Below are 20,986 nucleotides of genomic sequence, written 5' to 3' on the forward strand. Positions count from 1 at the left end.
AGCAAGTCATGGCCTAGCGTCCACCACAATGTCAAAGTGGTGGCCGATTCGTGGTGGTGTTTAAATGAAGGGTGCTGCTGTATCTTTCAAACTTATTCCCATAGCGATGCCCTATTACATGTAGTGTTTAAATAAAAGTAGTATTTCAATACACCTTTTAATGCAAATGTTTTTTAAAACTTTTATTTTATTTTTTGATGTATTTCATATCGTTTCAGAATTAAGCAATGGGATACGCTACAATCCAACAAAAAAATTCACCTACTCTAACGGAATGCACTTTTTTGATAGACTGAAAATAAGCAAAAGTTTAAATCATAACAGGCAAATTATTATCACATTATTTTATACTAAAATTTCACTGTTCCAGTAAACTATTTGTATTCAAAACAAAACAAAGCTACCTATAAGCAAAGCGTGAAATATTTGTTTGAACAAATATAAGCTTGCTTCTTGTCCCAAGCAGCAACTCGTTCACCACAGTGGCTCATCATTAAAATCGGTCTCTTGAATGACAGCGTTATTGTTGTAGACTACAACTTGATGAAAATTCAGTTTTGCACCAATAATATAATAACTTAGACCCCCAAAGATTTTTTACTTCTAAAAGCTTTGACAGTTACATTTAATTTTGAGAAAGTAAAATTCATGTAGATTCTAGTAACATGAACATGCTTGTTTCAAAATTCGAAACAAGACACCAACAAAGCATTAGCTACCTAAAATGTTAAGCTAATTCTATAAAGATATTATACAATGCAATGCAAATACAATGCAAAAAATTGTTTGTTAAACTATTTCTGGCCACAAGCAGCCTGATGTCTACTACAGAAGCTGGTTCATCAATAAAAAATATTTTTTCGCAAACAGATTTTTGTGGAAAGAAAACTCAAAAAGATTTGGTTGTATAAGTGGATTTTAATAAACAGGCACCCAAAAATATTTTACTAAACGAGTATCTCAACGCAAAATCTTTTGACTGACCTGCTTGGTAATTTAATCAGCTGGCAGCGAGACAAGTCAAGATACTCTAGTGACTCAAGCTTTACTATTTCATCAAGAGTATCAGGATCTAAAGGATTGCCACACAGGTCTAAGTTCCTCAGCCTGGTCAATGATGACAGTCTGTAACAGAGAGTTACAGCAACTGATTTTCACAACAAATAAAAAAGCCTAAATAACAATATATGCAAGCTTTACATCTAGGAACAGTATGCTAGAATATTGTTTGTGTAGTCCAAGAATGTAATAAGCTAACATTGATGTCAACTCTCATCATATTGATGAGTGATGCTAATCTGTTACTAAATATTGTGGCTGACCGCAATGAATTCCACTTTTTATATCAAGTATTATCTATATTCATTAGCAAAGCCTTTGGAAAAAATGATTTTCTATGTCATTAATCTATTCTAAAGATCTACCTTAAAGCATCAGTGTCTAATAAAATAATCAAGTAGCCTAGAGTCAATGTTTAGATAAGAGGAAACAAGTCTTTAACATTGGTAACACTGTTTTGCTAAAGTGGTTTTTAGGAATTTATGAAAAATATTACTGTCAATCATATAAACTCAACAGAGTGTAGTAAAATTTTAATAAAACATTTTCAGTGAATTCGAGTTACATGCATGATCCCATTTAAACAAAAGTAAAAATAATAGATGGCAAAATTACTATTAGAAAACAGAAAAAAACATTGTGGTTGAAATAGCTAACTTTAATAATTTAAGCTTACCTAGATGCCCGCTAAAGGCAAACACAGCCATATGCTGATACAAAAGACTAAAATTTGTGGAAATAAACTACCTCAGCTTAAGTGGTTGTTAAAAACAATAAATAGCTTGTGAGTAATACATATATTTGTTTAACAAAGTTCGGAGAGGCATTGAACATTTACTAATTGTTTGTGTTGACTTCAATGCATTCCTGATTATGATCAAATCATGTAAAGTTTATCTGATTTTTAACCAAGGTTGCCCCATAATTTGCATTTACCATAGAAGTAGAACAAGTCTTTGGAACACAAAGCCCATATCAACAACTTTTACCAGTTTATTTTTAAGTGCATAAAACAATACGCATTGAAACTTTACTAAAGCAATTAATAAGAGCTCCTTACAGAACTACCTCCCCAGACCAAAAATTCAGAGGTTTCCAATATAATCATTTCAATGGTTATACTTTACTTGGAAAAAACTGCTTCAATTTTTCAAATACTATTACAGTTGCTTCATGTTTTTTTTTCATTCTTTTTCAATACAGTGAGCAAATTTTGCGCAATGAATTATAGTATTTTGGTTCCGCCTCCTGCTGCAATGGCTACTTTTTGATGTTATCCTCTGCATATATTACAGCAAACTGCTTTATAGTCATACCAAAACTACAAGACTACAAAACTAGTAGACTACTAGTCTACTAAAAACTACTACAAAACTAGTCGACTAGTTTTGTAGTAGTTTTCTAGTAGACTTGCAAAACTTGTTTTAAATAAATAAAAATATGTTGCAATGTAAAGAGCTATTACTTGTTTGAGAGTTATTATCAAGCGTTGATTTATCAGTAAATTTTTTTGAACACTGGTTTTAAGAATAATCTTCTTAATGCTAACTACTCATTTAATTTCAATTTGGTGACTCAAGAACAAAAATTATCAATGCTGAAAACTCACAATTTTTACAATAAACCTGCATCATGATACAAGAGCATCAAAAAGTATATTTAGAACTATATAATGAGATGCTTTTGTACTATTATCGTTAGGGTGATAGAGAAATAGCACACAAATAGTTAATTATGGTTTGTACAGATTACATTTTATGTTCATTTAAGTTCAGCTCAAATAATTAGCATCAAACCTCGCAAGATTGTTCGATTGAGTTTACGTAGATACTGACTTGAATGGAAGTTTTTTAAGGTCGCAAGAACTCAAGCTGAGCTTTTCTAATGACACCAGCTTTTCCATACCAACAAGTAAATCAGAACGCAGTTTATTCCAACTGATGTTCAACTCTCTTAGACTGGTAAGTGAAGCGAATCTGTAACAAAAAGTTGTAAATATCCACAAAATTGCTGGTATATTCAAAAAGAAGAAAGTATTATATGTTGGTTATATCTTTAGGTGACACCCACTAGTCAGTGTGTAAGGGTAGAAAGAAACAGTTTATTGCAATTGATATTCAACTCTAATATATTGATCAGTGAATCAAATCTGTAATATAATATGATGTATGTATCACATATGGCTATATCTGCAATTTAAACTTCTGGTAGCGAAAAATAAAAGTGAATCTGCTGATCATAACACCTTTTACATATTTTTAAAACTGTCAGTAGGTCATGCTCATCTTGGTTAAAACATGAAGTATAATGTTGTTATAATGTTATTTTTACACTGGAAGTCAGCTGTTGGGAATTGCCTGATCAGTTTATATTTATTTTAGATTTTCTGAAATAATAAAATTAAATTTTTAGTTAAAATAGATAACATAAATTTCAAAATGCATAATTCTATCATAATTCAAACTAATTATGAGCTTTGTGTACTAAAGCATGACACGATTACCTGATTTTATCAACTAAACAAAGTACTTCATTGATGTTACTCAACAAGATATGAAATCAGTTGATTAATAAATAAAAAACAAATAGAAACCGTTAATGAAAGCTGATAAACAAAGTTTTATTACCTTAATAATGCTTTGAAATTTAGTGCGTATTGTAAAATATTATGGAAATTTAATTCATCGCTATAGTAACAATGTGCTCATTAGTTGTAACAATGACAATACTTACTTGACTGGGGAAATAGAAAATGTATTATGTAAAAAGTTAATTATGTGAAATTTTATAGGTCAAAGAGCAGACAAACCAACTGATTAAAAATGCGTTTCGCAGTCACGAACTATTTATTTCTACAGCTGCCATAAAAATTTGTTTCTCAGCTCTCATCACCTAAGCATTACTGCTTATCACATATTCAAGTATGACTTGACTCAAAATTTAAGAAATAACCTAACTTGAAAACAGTAGCAGTCAATCATTCATTGACCTTTGTCATATTTCATTTGGAATTCAATTTCTAAAATAGTTTCTGTGAATTAATTACTCATTTAGTTTCACGATTGGTGACTCAAGAACAAAAATTATCAGCGCTGTAGACTCACCACTGTTTACAATAAACATCTATCATGACACAAGAGAATCAGAACTGATATCCAGAGGCAACAAAGTAATGACCTTTATTTGTGCTATTATGTTCAAGGTAATGGAAGCAATAGCAAACAAATAGTTAATTTTAGCTTGTTACTAATTGTGTCTTATGTTCATTAAACTTTGACTAAAATAATTAGCATAGAACTTTGCCAGGTTAATCTATTGACTGTACATTAATACTGACCTAATTTGAAACTTCTTCAAGAAACAATAACTCAAGTTGAGCTTCTCTAACAACACCAACTTTTCCATATCGACAAGCGAATCAGAGTCCAGTTTATTCCTGCTGATATCCAGTTCTTTCAGATTGGTCAGTGAATCAAAGCTGCAACAAACAGACATAGAGAACCATAATATCTGTAAAAGTAGTCAAACAGGTCATAGTAATAAATGTAACTATATGACATTCAACTCTCTTAGATTGGTAAGTGAATCAAATCTGTAACAAACAGTCAAATTCTCATACTAAAGGTCAGCAGATGTTAGCTGTCTCATCAGCTTATATTCAGTTCAGATCTTTTTAAAATAATGTAATTCAAGTTTCAGATAAAATACAAAATATAACCTTTTACATGCGTATTTGTATCATAAACAACATAATTATGTGCTGAGAGCAAGTAAAGCATAAAACAGTTGCATGATTTCATCAGCTAAAATAAGTACTTTATAAATGTTACTCTACAAGCTATGAAGTCAGTTGATTCATGAAAAAGCAAGTAAAAATTGGTTTTGAAAGCTGATATAACAATGTTTCATTACCTTAAAATGCATTAAAAACTTGTATTGTAAATTATTATGGGAATTTAATTCAGTGATATACAATGAATGTTTTGATTAGTTGTAATAATAACGCTTCTTACTTGAAAGAAAGTTTATTATATGAAACGTACTTCATGTTTTGTGCTAAATGTTAAGAATGTCTGCATCTGTTTTTAGTTAACTTCACTTGAGCTAATTAATCATTAACATTAATATATAATACTTGTGATCTGAGACATCACAGAGAGGGTTTACTGGAAAATAAAAAAATTGTTTCTAACAAATAAAAACTTATGTCGCAGCCTCCCGACCTATTTTTAAAAATTGAAATTTATAGATCGAAGAGCTGACCAAATATCTGTAAAAATGCATTTCACAGTCACAATGTGTTTATTAATACAGCTGCAATTAAGTTGTTTCTTACCTTTCATCAACTAAGCATTACTGTTTATAATATAATCAAGTAAGACTTCACTCCAAACTCAAGAAATATCTTAACTCGAAAACAGTGACAGTCAATCATTCATAGAAACTTTGTCATATTTCTTTTGAAATTTAATTTGTAAATTAGCTCCTGTGAATTAATTACTCATTTAGTTTTCCACTTGGTGATTAAAGAACCAAAACTATCAGCGCTAAAACTCACCTCTATTTATAATAAACATCTATTATGATACCAGAGAATCATAAATTATATTTAAAGGCAGCAATATAATAACTTGTATTTGTACAATTATATTTAGGGTAATAGGAAAATAGCGCACAAGTAGTTAACTTTAGTTTACTACTAAGTGCATTTTATGTTCAATAAAATTTGGCAAAAATATTTTGCATGGAACTTTGCTAGGTTTTTTGATTGAGGGTATATAGTTACTGACCTAAATGGAAGTTTATTCAAGTGACAAGAACTCAAGTCGAGCTTCTCTAATAACACCAGTTTTCCCATACCAACAAGTGAATCAGAATCCAGATCATTCGAGCTAATATCCAGCTCTTTCAGATTAGTCAGTGAATCAAAACTGTAACAAACAGGCAAATGGAACCATAATACCTCTAACAGTAGTCAATCAGGTCAGAGTAATACATGTAACTATCTGACATTCAACTCTTTTAGATTGGTGAGTGAATCCCTGACAAATAGTCGTAAATAACAACAATTTTGCCGGTATTATTCTATAAGAAGAAAGTTTTCTGTTTGTTTATAATTTTAGGCAACATCAACTTGTCAGTGTGTGAAGTGTAGAAGAAGAAATGTCATTGCATCTGATGTTCAACTATGATATATAGGTCAGTGAATCAAATCTGTAACACAATATGACATACTTACCAAATATGGTTATACCTACCATTTACATTTTAGTCATGAAAAACAAAAGCAAAACTGCTGATTATAACACTTTTCAGAAATCTCTAAAAGAGTCAGTAAGTCATACGTATCTTGGTTACAATATGAATTATCATGTTGTTTTCATGTGATTCTCACACTAATGGTCAGCAGTTATGAGCCAACTCATCAGTTTATATTCATTTTAGATTGCTCTGATTGCCTTGTAATTAAAGTGTCAGATAAATAACAACATAAAAACTTCAGATACATGTTTTTATCATAAGTAAAAATATTTATGAGCTAAGCTTAACTTAGGTATAACGCAGTTACCTGATTTCATTAACTAGAAGAAGTACTTTATTAACTTTACCCAACAAGCTATGAAATCAGTTCATTCATAAAAAACAAGTAAAAACTGTGAATGAAAGCTGATATAACAAAGTTATATTACCTTAATAATTCAGTGAAGTTATTAACTATTGTAAATTATTATGGAGATCTAATCCAATGCTATATTGTGAATGCTTTCATTAGTTGTAGCAATATCCCTACTTACTTAAAAGATAGTTTATTATGTGAAACATGCTTTTGCGTTTTGTGCTAAATGGTAGGCATGGCTGTATATGTTTTCAGTTAGTTCCACAAGTTCTTTATTATTATTAATACACTACGCTCATGATTTGACACATCAAAGATCAGGTTTTAATGTAAAATAAACAATTTGTTATAAAAAAATAAAATCTCATGACGCAGCCTCAAAACCTTTTTTTTTAAATTAAATTTTATTGATCAAAGAGCTTCCCAATCATCTGTTTAAAAAAGCATTTCACAGTCACAAGCTATTTATTAATGAAGCTGTAACATAATATGACTTATTTATCAATTATGGTTATACCTACCATTTAAACTTTTGGTCACAAAAATAAAAGGGAATCTGCTGATTAAAATACCATTTAAAAATTTCAAAGCGTTCAGTTAGTCATGCTTATCTTGGTTAAAACATAAAATATGATGTTTTTGTTATATTATTCTCACACTGAATGTCAGCAGTTGTGAGCTCTCTCATCAGTTTATATTCATTTTAGATCTTTCAAAAATAATGTCATTTAAGTATCACAAAAAATACAATATATAAACTTCTGAATATTTATTTTTATATTTATAACTAACTATGAGCGTAAGTAGAGCATAACGAAATTACCTGGTTTCATCATTTAGATAAAGTCTTTATTAATGTTACTCGTCAAGCTATGAAATTGGTTGATTCATGAAAGGACAAGTAGAAACTGTTAATGAAAACTGATACAACACAGTTTTGTTACATTAATAATGCATTAAAAGTTAGTAAATATTGTAAATTCTTATGGAAATCCAATTCAGTGCTAAATTGTGAATATTTGCATCAGTTGTAACAGTGATACTACTTACTTGACTTGCGACATAAAAAGTTTATCATGTGAAAATTTCTTTGTTTTGTACTAAATGGTAGGATTGTCTGCATCTGTTTCAGTTAGTTTCATTCGAGCCAATTAAATCTTTATTAGTATTAATATATTATGCTTGTGATTTGAAAAATCAAAGAGCTGCTTTCACTAAGAAAATATACAATTTTTGTTTTAAACATATAAAAATCTTATGGCACAGCCTCCAAACATATTTTTAAATATGAAGTTTTATAGATCAAAGAGCAGGCAAACCATCTGATTAAAAATGCATTCCACAGTCATGAGCTATTTATTAATACAGCTGCCATACAAAAGTTTTCATAAATCCCATCACCTAAGCTTTACTGTTTATCACATGAAATTATTCAAGTATGACTTGATTCAAAACTTAAAAAATATCCTAACTTAAGAAAATGTCCCAGCCAATCATTCATTTGACCTTCGTCAGACTTTTTTTGGGAATTGTGTACCCCTACTGACAACTGATAATACCATGTAGTAGTAAATCAGAGTTTATATGGGACAGGTCAAAGATCTAAAGCTTGGTTATGCTCACTTGTTAAAGTTTAAGGATTTTATTAATGACTTTAATGTCCAAAATTTAATGGTGCCCAAATTTAGAAATTTAAAAAAAATAATATTTCATTCAAAATTAGTTGCATGCATCATCAATCCTAAACAAAGAGAAAAGATTTGAGTATTTATATAAATTTTTGACCAATAGAAAGCTGAAGAGCATTAATTAATAAGGGAGTCTTTATTTAGCTATGAATGAAAGCTTCAAACTTGATGTTTAATAATTGTTGAGCTGTACCAGGCAGTTGAAGGCAACTAAAAGCAGCTCTAAGTATCCACAATATTGCTACACAACAAGACCAGCATAATTTAAATCAAAAAATATTTACCAAGATGACATACTAAGTCAGTGCTGTGCAACTGGTGGCCCTGGAGTTGCATGTGGTCCCAGAAACTTGTTATGCTGCCCCCAAACACCTTCTTAATCTTTTGTAATATTTAAAATATGCACTGCTGAATCAATGAAGATCACTGTCACAAGATGTCAACACAGTACATGTACCATACATGTCCATATCAAGACTAATAATGTATGCAAGCAATAACAGTATGAACAATTAAAACTGTTTAATCATTACAGGTACATGAAGTTGGGCGTTTGGAATTAGGAAATTGGGAAAGCCCAAAGACTCCAAAGGTTTTAATGATAATTAAAGATGGATGATCAGTTTATCAGATAGATTATCTTTTATTCAAAACTGTTATAGTGTAACAAAATAAATTTTGATTATGGAGACATGTGCAACGGTGTGTGGGTCCTAGTACTTACATATTTTTTACAGACTCTGTAATGTAAACTGAAATACAATCTCTCATTCCGGTGGTACACCATCTAAATAAGGACAAGACGAATTGAAATAAAAACTGAAAATTTATTTGAAACAACTTTAATTGAAAAAATCAAAAGCACGCATTATGCGCAGGTGTTTTTTTTGTGCCTGAATGGACATGGTGCATGGTGAAATTCCAGGAAAAAACTTGTCCATAATTACCCCTAAATTACAGCTCAGAAACTAAGTAAAACCAGTTTCACTAACTTAATAATAAGCCTTTTGTTATGGAAAATTGTACAATGTTTGATAAAGTTATTGTTCAGTTCAGTTCATGGAATAGAAGAGTCACAGAAATGTAATATCTGGGAAATAAAAATTATTGGAAATTTTAGCCATGCAAAGAAAAGTTGCTGAGGTAATTGATTGCTAAAAGTCAATACTAATGTAAACTTATCCACCACTTGCCGTTATATTATGTTATTACACTTAATTTACCATTACGTTATTGTACAGCACGTGGCTGGCCGAAGCCACCCCGGGACTTTGTGGGACAGCTCGGATGAGCACTAGGGAAACCGCCACAGGAGACTTGGCACGCATGCAGGCCGCTGGACGTGGACCAGTAGCCTCCATGTACCTCTCTACGCAGCAGGCAACAGAATTCACCCCCGAGCATGTGGAATTGAACAGATTCGAGCTGCAGCAGCTACACCGCATTGGCCCATTCTTCCGGCTGCAGAACGGGGTACTGGAGGCACGTACTGCTCCACACAGCCAGCCAAGGTGGTGCTCGGTCTGCCTCCCACCTCACTCGGTCCGAGAAACTGCCGTTTGGCAGACTCCCACCCTGGCCCACTCTGGGATGAGAAAAACTGTCAGCAGGCTCCGACTGACCTGGTATTGGCCTGGTATGACGGTCATGATGAGAAGAAAGGTCAGGTGCTGTGAGGTCTGCAAGGGGGCTAAGCACAGTAGCAACACAAGGGAGCAGGTAGCCGACAGAGGTTGTACGCAGGTCACCCCTGGCAAAAGGTGGCAGTGGACCTGGTTAGACCGATGCCGGAGACACCAAGAGGGAACCAGTGGATCCTGGTGCTAACAGACTATTTCACTCGGTGGCAAGACACACTGGCCCTCCCGGATGCCACGGCTCCTGTAGTTGCCAATGTGCTGGACGAGCAAGTATTTTGCTACATGGGCTTGTTGAAGCAAATACATACAGATTAAGGGACACAGTTCAAGAGCCAACTGATGAAAGAACTGTGCCTGATATGGCGAGTAGAAAAAAACGCGCACCACACCGTACTACCCTCAGGCTAACGGCATTGCGGAAACAAACAACCGGCAGCTTGGAGACTCATAATAACTCTGATAACACGAGGACAGGAGGAGTGGGACAGACTGCTGCCCCTGCTGATGCGGGCCAACAAGGGTACGCCACACTCTGTTACGAGCAAAACAGCAAACCTGCTGATGTTCGGCCAAGAGTTATGCCTCCCTGACCTGTTGGAAATCTGCCCGCTTCCGCTCGAAGAGTGGTCTTCCTACCAGTATGTACAGGAGACGCAGAAGAGGTTAGAAGCAGCTCACAAGATATTGAGGGAGGCCCAACGACAGTGAGACAGGAGGACAAAGAAGAGCCACCACTATACGCGCCAGGAGAGTGGGTGTGGCTTCTGAACAAGCGCCGGCGAAAGGGAGAAGACCTTAAATGACTGGCCAAATACGTGGACCCTTTTAAAATCATAAAGGCCTGGGCATTGATTGGGAGACAGGGCCAGTCCTCTATCCAAAATGAGGGCTGGCTTAAACCTTACTATGCCTGCAAGGAAAAGCTAGGCCAAGCACCAGCTACACTCGAGCCGCGACGCGATCAAAACATGAAAGGGGCTGCGCAAAAAGGCAAGAGAGGGACTGCCAGCTCAAACTGGAGCTGGCCAGAAGGCAAGCAGAGGAAATCATACAGCAAAAAACAATAGGCGGTGAAAAAAAAGCCAGTCAGAGTTGGCTCGGAAGCAGGCAGAGCAGCTACTGTTCTTGGAGGACACAGTCTCCCTGTGGGTGGAAGAGGCTCGACAGCACTGGCTCTGGGCCCAGATATTCTCTTCCTCCGGCGTCGGTAGGATGGCCTCAGTGGCCAGTCCTAAGGAGGAGAGTGTGAAAGAAGAGCATCGCAAGTAGAGCCGGTGCCAGCGTGACAGTCGATTGACAGGCCCGACCAGGCCTCCCCCTTTTGCCCGAAGGTTAGGCAGGCAATAAGGATAGGATTGATGCGGGTCATGTAGCCACAAAATGCTAGGGCGGGAACCAAAACCGCAAGAGGGCGGAGCCAACAAAGAGCGAAGAAGATAAAAGAAAGGACGATTGGAAAGGCAGGCAGAGCAGCGCAGCTCTCTGCATACGATAGACACTATATTCTCATACTGTTTATTATTTAAGTATGCATGCTGGACCTTGTTGTATTAATACAAATATGTTTATCATGTAAATATACATTGTGTGCTCAGATAACAACTCGGTCTTCGTGATTTACTCGACTTATGGGTAACTGTGAAAGTGGCACGATAAAATCCGCCACGCTATTACATATCTTACAATGTTCTTGCAGAATATTCTCATTGCCCATTATCTTATGTTGAGCTTAGTAGTAATGGTTAGCTATGGTGACCGTAGCGTATTTAGTTTATTTAGTGTTTTATGATCTCCAATAATATGTATCATCTTTATATGTAATGTACTAGGTGCAGAGTGTATTGTTGTGAGTTCTTACCTTCAATACACTTATGGTGTTAATATCTACACATCTATTGAACGATTTTATTTTTACCTATAGCGGTTTAAGAATTAAGTACCACAATAAGTATGTAGGCTACCTGGTATCATACGTTATTGCGCCTAATAATATATACCATTTTAAGTAGGCCTTCAAGAAAAACACCACACAAATTTAAAAGATAAATATTATTGAAAATCATAGATTATTGTATTTGGGTAATGGTTGGAAAACAAAAAAATGCAAAGAAACAGTCTGTGGTGTCGTATGTATTCCCGCAACAAACACGAGCGAAGCATGTGTTAGGGAGCTTGATGAAAAATGCCTCTGTACACACAACTCCCGAAAATTATTTATCTATGGCCGTACCCAAACCCTTGTACCAAAATCTCATCAAAAAATATAACCATTTTTGTGTGGAGTCGTTTAAGTATAATAACGATACAAAACACATATAAACCTGTTTAAATATGTTACCAAGTCTTTGAAAAGTGTAGACAATATCCTAAAACTTACTCATCTGATTGGACTATACATAACAAAACAGATAAATTTGGCCTAAAATCGCCATTAAAACCTGACAAGTCTTTTTTAAACAAATTTAAGACCCGCCAACAAAACGCCGACAAAGCCGTGCGACAGATAGTAGAGTCATGCGCGCTTCACGAAAAAAACATGCACATTTCAGCAGTTTATGGCATTGTCCAACTGCTGAAGGTTTCTGTAAGTAACTTAAAAGTACTGAAAAGTAATCGTTTCTTTTTTGCCAATTTTAAAGATAACTCTGACGTTTTGAACACTTGTAACGAGTACTTTGATATTCCAACTGATGTCCAAAGCAGTGAAAGTAAAGGAAATGACGATGATATTTTTTAACGATTTTTATAAGATTATTACAATATTTAATTATAAGAATAGTTATTGGATTTTATAAGATTATTATAAAAATTAATTATAAGAATAATCATTCGAATTTATAAGATCGAAGTATATAGTGACAGATGGTGTGCAATATGTTACTGTTATTAGTTTTCTAAGGATATTGTTGATGATACTAGAGCTGTGCTCAATATTGCGGTAGGCCTACTGCTAAGCCATTTTTAATATCTGCAAAATTAAGTAAAAGGCCTACATTTTCTTTTAGATATACAGCTATTTCTACGACAACCAACAAAAATCTGTTTAGATTTTTAACTTCAGCATAATTCTTTAGATATAAATACAAAAATCTAGATAACTATCACAATTTTTTGATAATGGTTGCTTTGACATTTTGAAATGTAAACAAAATTGTGCATTGGTTTTCATTTCTCAAACTTTAATGCCAGTTTTCTCAGAACTATGTTTTCGCAGTAATGGTAAACATGCATTCAGTTTATTGAGCATAGAATTTTCTGTAATTAAACTGAAATATTTTTTTTTGCAAAATAACTGAGAATGTTTTACTTCTCATAGTGTAGATTACTCTAAATCTTACACAACCGACTTAACCATGGTTTTTGTGATCATGACCAATTTTTTCACTTCGCTCCAGTTTGCAAAAAACTTCCAGACGCATGTGAATGGTAATGCTTGCTTTCTGTTACAGATCACTGTCAAAACCATTCTACATTCAATACAACCAACTTTCAAACTGTGTATATTACACCAGCTTGCCATTTCACTTCTAATATTGCATTTCTCCTATTGCAGGGGAAAGATAAAAACATATATTATTTTCCTTTCATTATTGCTGTTTGTTGTACATATTAACACCCAGTACATTACAGCTACCATTGCAGCTACCATTGCAGTTTTCCTATTTCACTGCAGTGCCATTTGATTGTTAATATTGAATTTCTCAACCAGCAGTACCCTTTATTTTTCTCAATATCAATTTAGTCATGGGCTGTATGACAGAGGAATTTCTTGTATTACAATATTACTTGGAAAAAAAACTGTGAAATATGAAAGGATGCAAAACGCCAAAGTAGTTTAATATATTCCTGTCAATCTCGAGCCATAAAATGTCACATTATGCTGGGCTATCGTACCTGTTCTTGAGCATCTTATGACCATAATGTGGTCTTTTACCGCATACTATTGCATCTCGGTAAGATATCACAAAAGTGTAAATATATCATGAAGCAATTTGCGTATCTTAAGGTTTTGATGTCTTAGATATATATATAATGTTATATAATAACATACTATAAATTTTGAGCGATGATAAAACTTCCAAAAAAGTTCAACAAATTGTATGCAAGTTTTTCATAAGAAAAAATCTCGCCAATAAGCAAGCAAACATCCATCAGCAAAAAACCCTAACAAGTCGATCAACGGAGGTTATATAGAAACTGACCTATATGGAAGTTCTGGCAAGCCACAAGAGTGCAAGTCCAGCTTTTCTAATGACTTCAGCTTTTCCATATCCACAAGTGAACTAGAATTCAATTTATTTCTGCTGATTTCCAATTCTTTCAGCTTGGTCAGTGAATCAAAGCTGTAGCAAACAGTCATAGGTAACCATAAAATTGCTATAGTTATTCAATCAGGGCAGGGTAAATCCTGTAAAGATATTTTATTTAAATTCTCCTAACACATTGTTGTAAAGGAAAAGGTAATAAAAAAATTAAGATAGATTAGTCAGTCATGCAGGAGTTCGGTACAATTTATTAGCAGCTACTCCTCAGAATATTGATGTAAATATGCAATGTATACATTTGAGTGAGATTTTTATCATTAGAATCATCAAATTTTGTAATGCACTTTTCTATTGGTTACTTTCAATTATGGGTTCATAAAGCTCAGAGAAGTCAAGTAGTAGTGTCGTTAATTTAAGGATGGGACTGTATTTACATGTATTTACCCTCGTCTTAAAGTAGCGAGTTAGTAAAGGTGGCGTTCAGAACAAGGCAACGTTCGGATAAAGGTGGCGTTCAAATAGAGGTTTTACAGTAATTAAAATTCAGGGTAAAATAATCTCCATCAACCGGCTAGTAACTTTTCATTGCAGAAAAGAATAAATGACTTTTTTTCCGTAACAGTTCTAGACACTTGGAAAATATTTTTATTTTCTTTTATATTAACTCTTCCGCTACCGCAAGTCGATGTATCTGCTCGGGTTACCTTCTATTTGTCGCCGGAAGCCGATACATCGCTTTTTAGACAGGACGTTAGTTTATCTATGATTACTCAGCTTTCGCTTCAGACAGACCAATAAGATTTGGTCTCCATAAAAACAAACTTTTTGTTAACGATATAGACTAATCATTAGGCCTCTCACTAACGGCTCACTGATTATCAAACAGAAAGGTCACCACAGAAAAATGACAGGCAAAAAAGAATACCGCGATCGTTTAAGCTGTAGAAGCTTCTAACATTCTTAGCCATTGGCACTTCAGTAACTATATATCAAGTGATTCTGACTCTTCTAGTGCATGTATTTCATGTGAAAATAGTAATGGTAACCAAATATTAAGGTGACAGTCAAAATACGACTATTGAAATTGCTGGCAAAATATTGGTGGTCAAGTTTGTAAAAATTTACCATTTTTAAATGAATTTACTTTAAGATCTTTTTCAGTTTCCTAATCAAGTTTCTGTTTTTTCAAAACCGGTTCACTAAACTAAACTGATATCTTCGTTCTTTCTCAAGTTATCACAAAATTAGTGACGTTATGTCAACATTTGTGTGAATAAAAAAAATACGTTCTGGCTAAGCTAAAAATAAATTTGGTAGCAAAAGAGTTAACGTGAAGTTTTAGAATAATAGATTTGGTTATTTCATATTAGTAAATTATTATCTATTTTATGTTTGACAAATGCTGAAAAAGCTTATAAAAATAAGTTAATGGGATCATCCCTCCTATATAATCTCCAAACTTTCACAATAAAATGGCTTTTGAGAATCAGCCAGTTTATATTTGCATAATCAAAAAATCTTTTGTGATACCCTTATTATTCGTTCATTTAATCTTACAATGTGAAACCTAATAGTTTGTCGACCCCTTAATGATCCATTTTTTCACCTTAAAATATCAACCAAAATTTCTCCTAAAATTCAAATTTGGCAGTCGGTGTGCTGAATACCTCCGAATGGCAAAGAAGTAAATATTTCTAATCAGCTAAATCCCTCCCACAATGCATGGAAGAGATACAATGCCTGCTCTACCTTTTAGTTCAGCATCCTTTGCATTTCTTAAATGCTTGATATTGCGAAATTAATACAAAAATTAGTGAAAAGTCACCAAAAGTGTATTTTACATTTATCGTTTATTATAATATTTACTATGGACTTTAGTTTATGATAAGAAAATGATTAACAATGTAACAAATCGATTGCACCTTGAATTTCAAGCCTTCAACTAACTCTTTTGAGTTTTTGGAACATAACCTTTGATGCGGTTGCACACAATTTTTAATAATAAACGGTAAAAAGTCAAAAAAGCTTTAAGAAAAGCATTGTACACGCTTTAACAAAAATTTGCATGATATTCTATGCTGGTGTGGACAGTCTTCAAATAACAGTCTAAAGTGGTAGTATTTTAAAATAAAACTGTGAAGAAGAGTTTGAAGTTCTAAAAACTAATAAATAAATAATAAATGAGTTTGAAAACTAATATCCATATTTTTAAAAGTGAGAATTGAAAACATAATTTGAAAGAAAAAAAAATCTTTAATCAATGTTAGCTGTGAAACAAATAATTTGATAAAACTTTCTGCAATAATTTGCATAAGCCAATTGACTGCTTAATGTTTCATTTTCACTGACTGACCTGATTCTTGGGAATTTACATCTTCGTAGTCTGAGCCTCTCTAATGATGTAAGTTTCTCTAAGGCTTTAAAATCACTGCTATCCAATCTGGTATCTTCGATTTTTAATTCTTTAAGATTGGTAAATGACGCAAATCTGTAACAGGCATTTGTGTTTCGATTGTAGTTATTTTCAAAAATAAGATTACAAAAAAATTTCTAAATAGTGAATATCTTAAAAAATAGCCTCAAATGTTGCATAAGTTATTGTTGCAAAATCTTCTGCGCATGTGGAGTATTACAACCAACATATTCTCTCTTCATTATTTTCCTATGTTCGCCACGTTCCTAAATGATGAGGAAAGTTGCTAACAAGATCCAAAACTGTGAATAAGGCAATGATGCTGTGTAATGTAATAGCAACAACCATACATCACAAACATTACTTTCCTGAGCTATGGCACTAATCTACAGTTGACCATTTACGACTCTGATTTATTAAGATGTGATGATCTTTAAAAAAGAGAGAATGTGACGTGAAGATGAGCTCAGTGCAAACAGAAAAGAATAGCTCAGTTCATTAGATATGCAGATAAATGATGATCTCTAATTTCAACACGGCAATCATCTGTGCTAATTCAGTTCAGGGTAATGGAATCATCTACTGCCATGCTGATATGCATGCAGACATTTGAGTTTTCAGAACAAGTAAATAAAACAAAATTATAATAAGCAGTTTTTATTAAAATAAACTTTTCAAAAATTTCTCACACACAAGGGTATAACAAATACTGTAACAGAAGAAAATTTTATACCGTTTTACTTGCTTTTCATGATTCAGCCTGGAAATAAAGGTTGCTTTGCAACAAAATTCATGTTACATTTATTACTTATCAAAAGGTTTCTCTTGTCTTACTTTGCTGTGTTGTAGGTGCAAAATAGGTAGAAATGTGATTACAAGCTGTTGAAATCTCAAAAGCAATCAGATAATCGCAGCAATCACAAAAACACTGTGGCTGAGAATCTCTTTATTTCTATGACGTACTCAACTCGACATGGTTATTGTTTTGATACGTGATGTTATCATGTGAAGTGAAATGTCAATAAAAGGCTCAATATAAAACATATCATAGCAATAGCTTATGACAAACACTTCGGTTCTACCGGAAAGCCCTTATCAAATATAGATGCTCGCTACTGTACAGTTTCGTTTCAGCTTGGTCTAATCATCTAGTTGTAATCTGATCATGTGACCCATACTTCCTGCCAAATTGAGCAAATAATTTCTGCAGCATTTTTTGATTATCACAGAGGACCAGCAGGCTCCTCATTATTACCAGAGGGTGAAATGCACCCTTTCAAGCTAAGGTTAAAAATTAAACTTGTTTTTAGGCTAGGTTTTGAGATATCAGTGCTCAAAGTAACAACATTACAATGACGATGAAATATATGTGTAAGGACAATAGACTCGATTTTATTGATTGTGTGAACTATATTTGTGAAAATATTTCGCCGAATGAGGTTGCATGAAAGTGTAAACAGAAGCACGTCGTGTTCAACTACGTCCCATTTGAGCCGTTTTGGAGAGAGATCACAACCTACGGCGTTTTTGTTTTGGCTGCGATTCACGGTTCGTTTTTCGAGTTTTTAAAAGCTTGTAATCACATTTCCACATATTTTGCACCAACAACACCGCAGAATAAGACACGAAGAACCTTTTGATACCAAATAACTGTAATATGACTTTTGTTGCAGGTCTACCTTTAACAATAAATCAGCTTAACATGAAAACCACCTTCTTCCACGTAGTCTTAACATTTTAGTGGGTAATGACAGTCTCAAGAAACATCTTACACCCCGGAGAACGACTATTTGAACACCGTCTTTATTTGAATGCTGCCTAAATTTGACTGGCACTATAAGAAAAAGTGTTGAAAATTAGAGTGTCACCCTTTACTTAAGCACCACCTTTTTTGACCGGCGCTTTGACTTTCTTTGATCATTACAAACCCACAATAGGATGGGATCGGTAAAAGTGTATACAAAATAGTTTGGATAATGACTCGGTTACATCAATAACACCTGATTATTTTGTGGTTGGTTGCTGTTTGTATCAAAGTCTGTTTTTTAACTCAAAAGCTTGGACGTTTTCTTTAATGCTTTGAAACCATTTTCATAAAAATAAGTAATAACTGCCTCAGACTAAAAATAGTTCCTTGTTTAATGTGGTCTTGATATTTTGATGTATGAAAAAAGCGGTTTAAAATGACAATGGAAACTGTACCACTAATTTAACTGTAACTTGTGCTGAAAGTTAATTATTACTTTTGCACAAATGTGCTCTAAAAGCGGTGCGTAAAAGTTTAGCTCTGCTAAAAAATTGGTTGGACCTTAATATCGACTAGTTCAGCAGTGCAAATAAACAGTTAAGGTCAGCAGACACTTTGAAAAGTAATAGGCAGCAGGAAGATACAATGATTTCATATGAAATCAACGGTCAGAACACAATCTGTCAAGCAAATGATGCAAATACTTTTAGTTTCGAGCGTTAATTGAAAGTGCTAGTTGAACCTGAACAGACGGTTTTGGCTGCAAAATGCTGCAAATATATTAATGAGTACAATAAACTTTAATGCCGCATTGTTACATATAGTTATAAAATAAGAACATGTTTTCAATTTGAGAAATAAATAGATAATTGAAAGCTCCCACAAATTGCACTGCAGGCCATAACATCAACATAAGATGATTGCCTAAAAAATATCAGCTGAAGGATTTTTTGCAGCTTCAGAGATCTACAACAATTTTGAGCTAATTTATAGTAGACCCAGGAGAGTTATTGTCGCTCCTCTCGAAGTTCAGTGTAAAATATAGTCGGCATTTTCTCTGCCCAGAAAATGGATAAATTTGGCTTACTAATTTTTTGACAAGCTACCTGAAAAGTTCAATGCCACCCTTGAGTTGAACGTCTCCTCTGATAAAACGTTACTAAGAGAAAAGAATTGAAAATAGAGTGCCATTGCGTTAAAAAATTTTTTTACTGTTATTTGTTACCTTTCCTTGTTATATCTTAACTCTGCTGCACTTGATATGCTAAGCTTTTCTTCAGAAGTCAGCTCCGTCCCTTCACCTATACAACAATAATTATTTATGCCAAACTTATGCAATGCAACTATATATACAGTGATGTTGTGCACTAAGTATTGTTTTATTGTAAATATGATGTTAAGTCATAAGAGGGTAACAAAACATGATTGCCTATAGCCATAAACTACATTAAAAACTCATAAAGATCACCAAGCTAAAAGAGTGAACAAACTGAACAAAATTATTACACAAACGTCACAGAAACAGTAAAGCTGTCTTTTATCACGGTTCAGTTTAGAAATGTAATTTGTTTTGCTCTGCATAAATTTTTAACAGTGTTTATTCATTTTACAACAAACTATTTTTGTATAAATAGGTAACACAAACGTTAGTGTTTGACCGGAAACTGGAAGCCCTTTGTCTTATATAGTAAGTCAACAGTAGTTTAATAAATCATTTCATTGACGTTCTTATTTTCTTGTCAGGTTTTCTTAATGACTGATTCAACTTATTTATTGTTAACTAAGTATTAAATTATAAGTTAATGATCATTATATCAGTCAGCTGCTAGTTAATAGGAGAAGTTGACACAGACGTGTAACACTTCACACAGCTAAGGCACCATTGTGACATAAGTAGTACTTAACCAGCAACAAAACCCGATGTACATAAATGTGTTGAACAAGGAATCTGTTTGAAACTGCAGAATCTACCCCTGAGTGTATTAAAAGACACACAAAGCACATTGTGATGTTCAAAGCAATCCTTGACACACCTGACAGTATTTACCACATAACGCAGTAATTAACATTTAGAGCAACATTTGACATGTGGAATGGTACGAAAAATTGGAAAGAACTTTTCTCAAACCAGAATAGAGCGATGATGCTGGATGAAGCTGGATATCAGAGAAGATGTCATCAAAGTCTCTCTCTATCTCATTCAGTGCTTCACTCAGAATAATAGCAATGTAAATGCTTGATCCATACTCTGGTATTTCTACTGTATATTTGCCTACCAACATAGCGATTGGTATCCAATGACCGTCTTTGTATTGAATGTGTAAAACCTTTCCACTGTCACCTTCTTCAAACCTTTAAATAGAAGTGAAATATGATATACTAATGTAGTGTAGAGTAGTAAAAAGTGATCTAGTGCCTCATGTGTGCATTAAACAAAGGTTTCCTCTTGAAACCCCGTTTTCTTGAAGCTGTTATGATTTGTTGACAACTTATATTTTTAACTACAGAAGGTCGTTAATACCTTTTCTTGTATTTAACTAATCGAAAATATCAACCT

At 33.6% G+C, this 20,986-nt stretch overlaps 1 protein-coding gene across 1 annotated transcript in view; it reads right to left on the minus strand.

Annotated features, from left to right (window-relative positions):
* Window positions 1–2,878: 2,878 nt before the first annotated feature.
* LOC137398753 (putative adenylate cyclase regulatory protein) overlaps window positions 2,879–20,986 on the minus strand; it is a 149,522-nt gene continuing 131,414 nt past the window's right edge. Inside the window, exon 9 of the mRNA XM_068084938.1 lies at window positions 2,879–3,035. Within this exon, the coding sequence (XP_067941039.1) occupies window positions 2,879–3,035 (157 nt within the window). The remainder of the gene's footprint in view (window positions 3,036–20,986) is intronic.

Source organism: Watersipora subatra, chromosome 6 (assembly GCF_963576615.1).
Source record: "Watersipora subatra chromosome 6, tzWatSuba1.1, whole genome shotgun sequence".
Lineage (NCBI taxonomy): Eukaryota > Metazoa > Bryozoa > Gymnolaemata > Cheilostomatida > Watersiporidae > Watersipora > Watersipora subatra.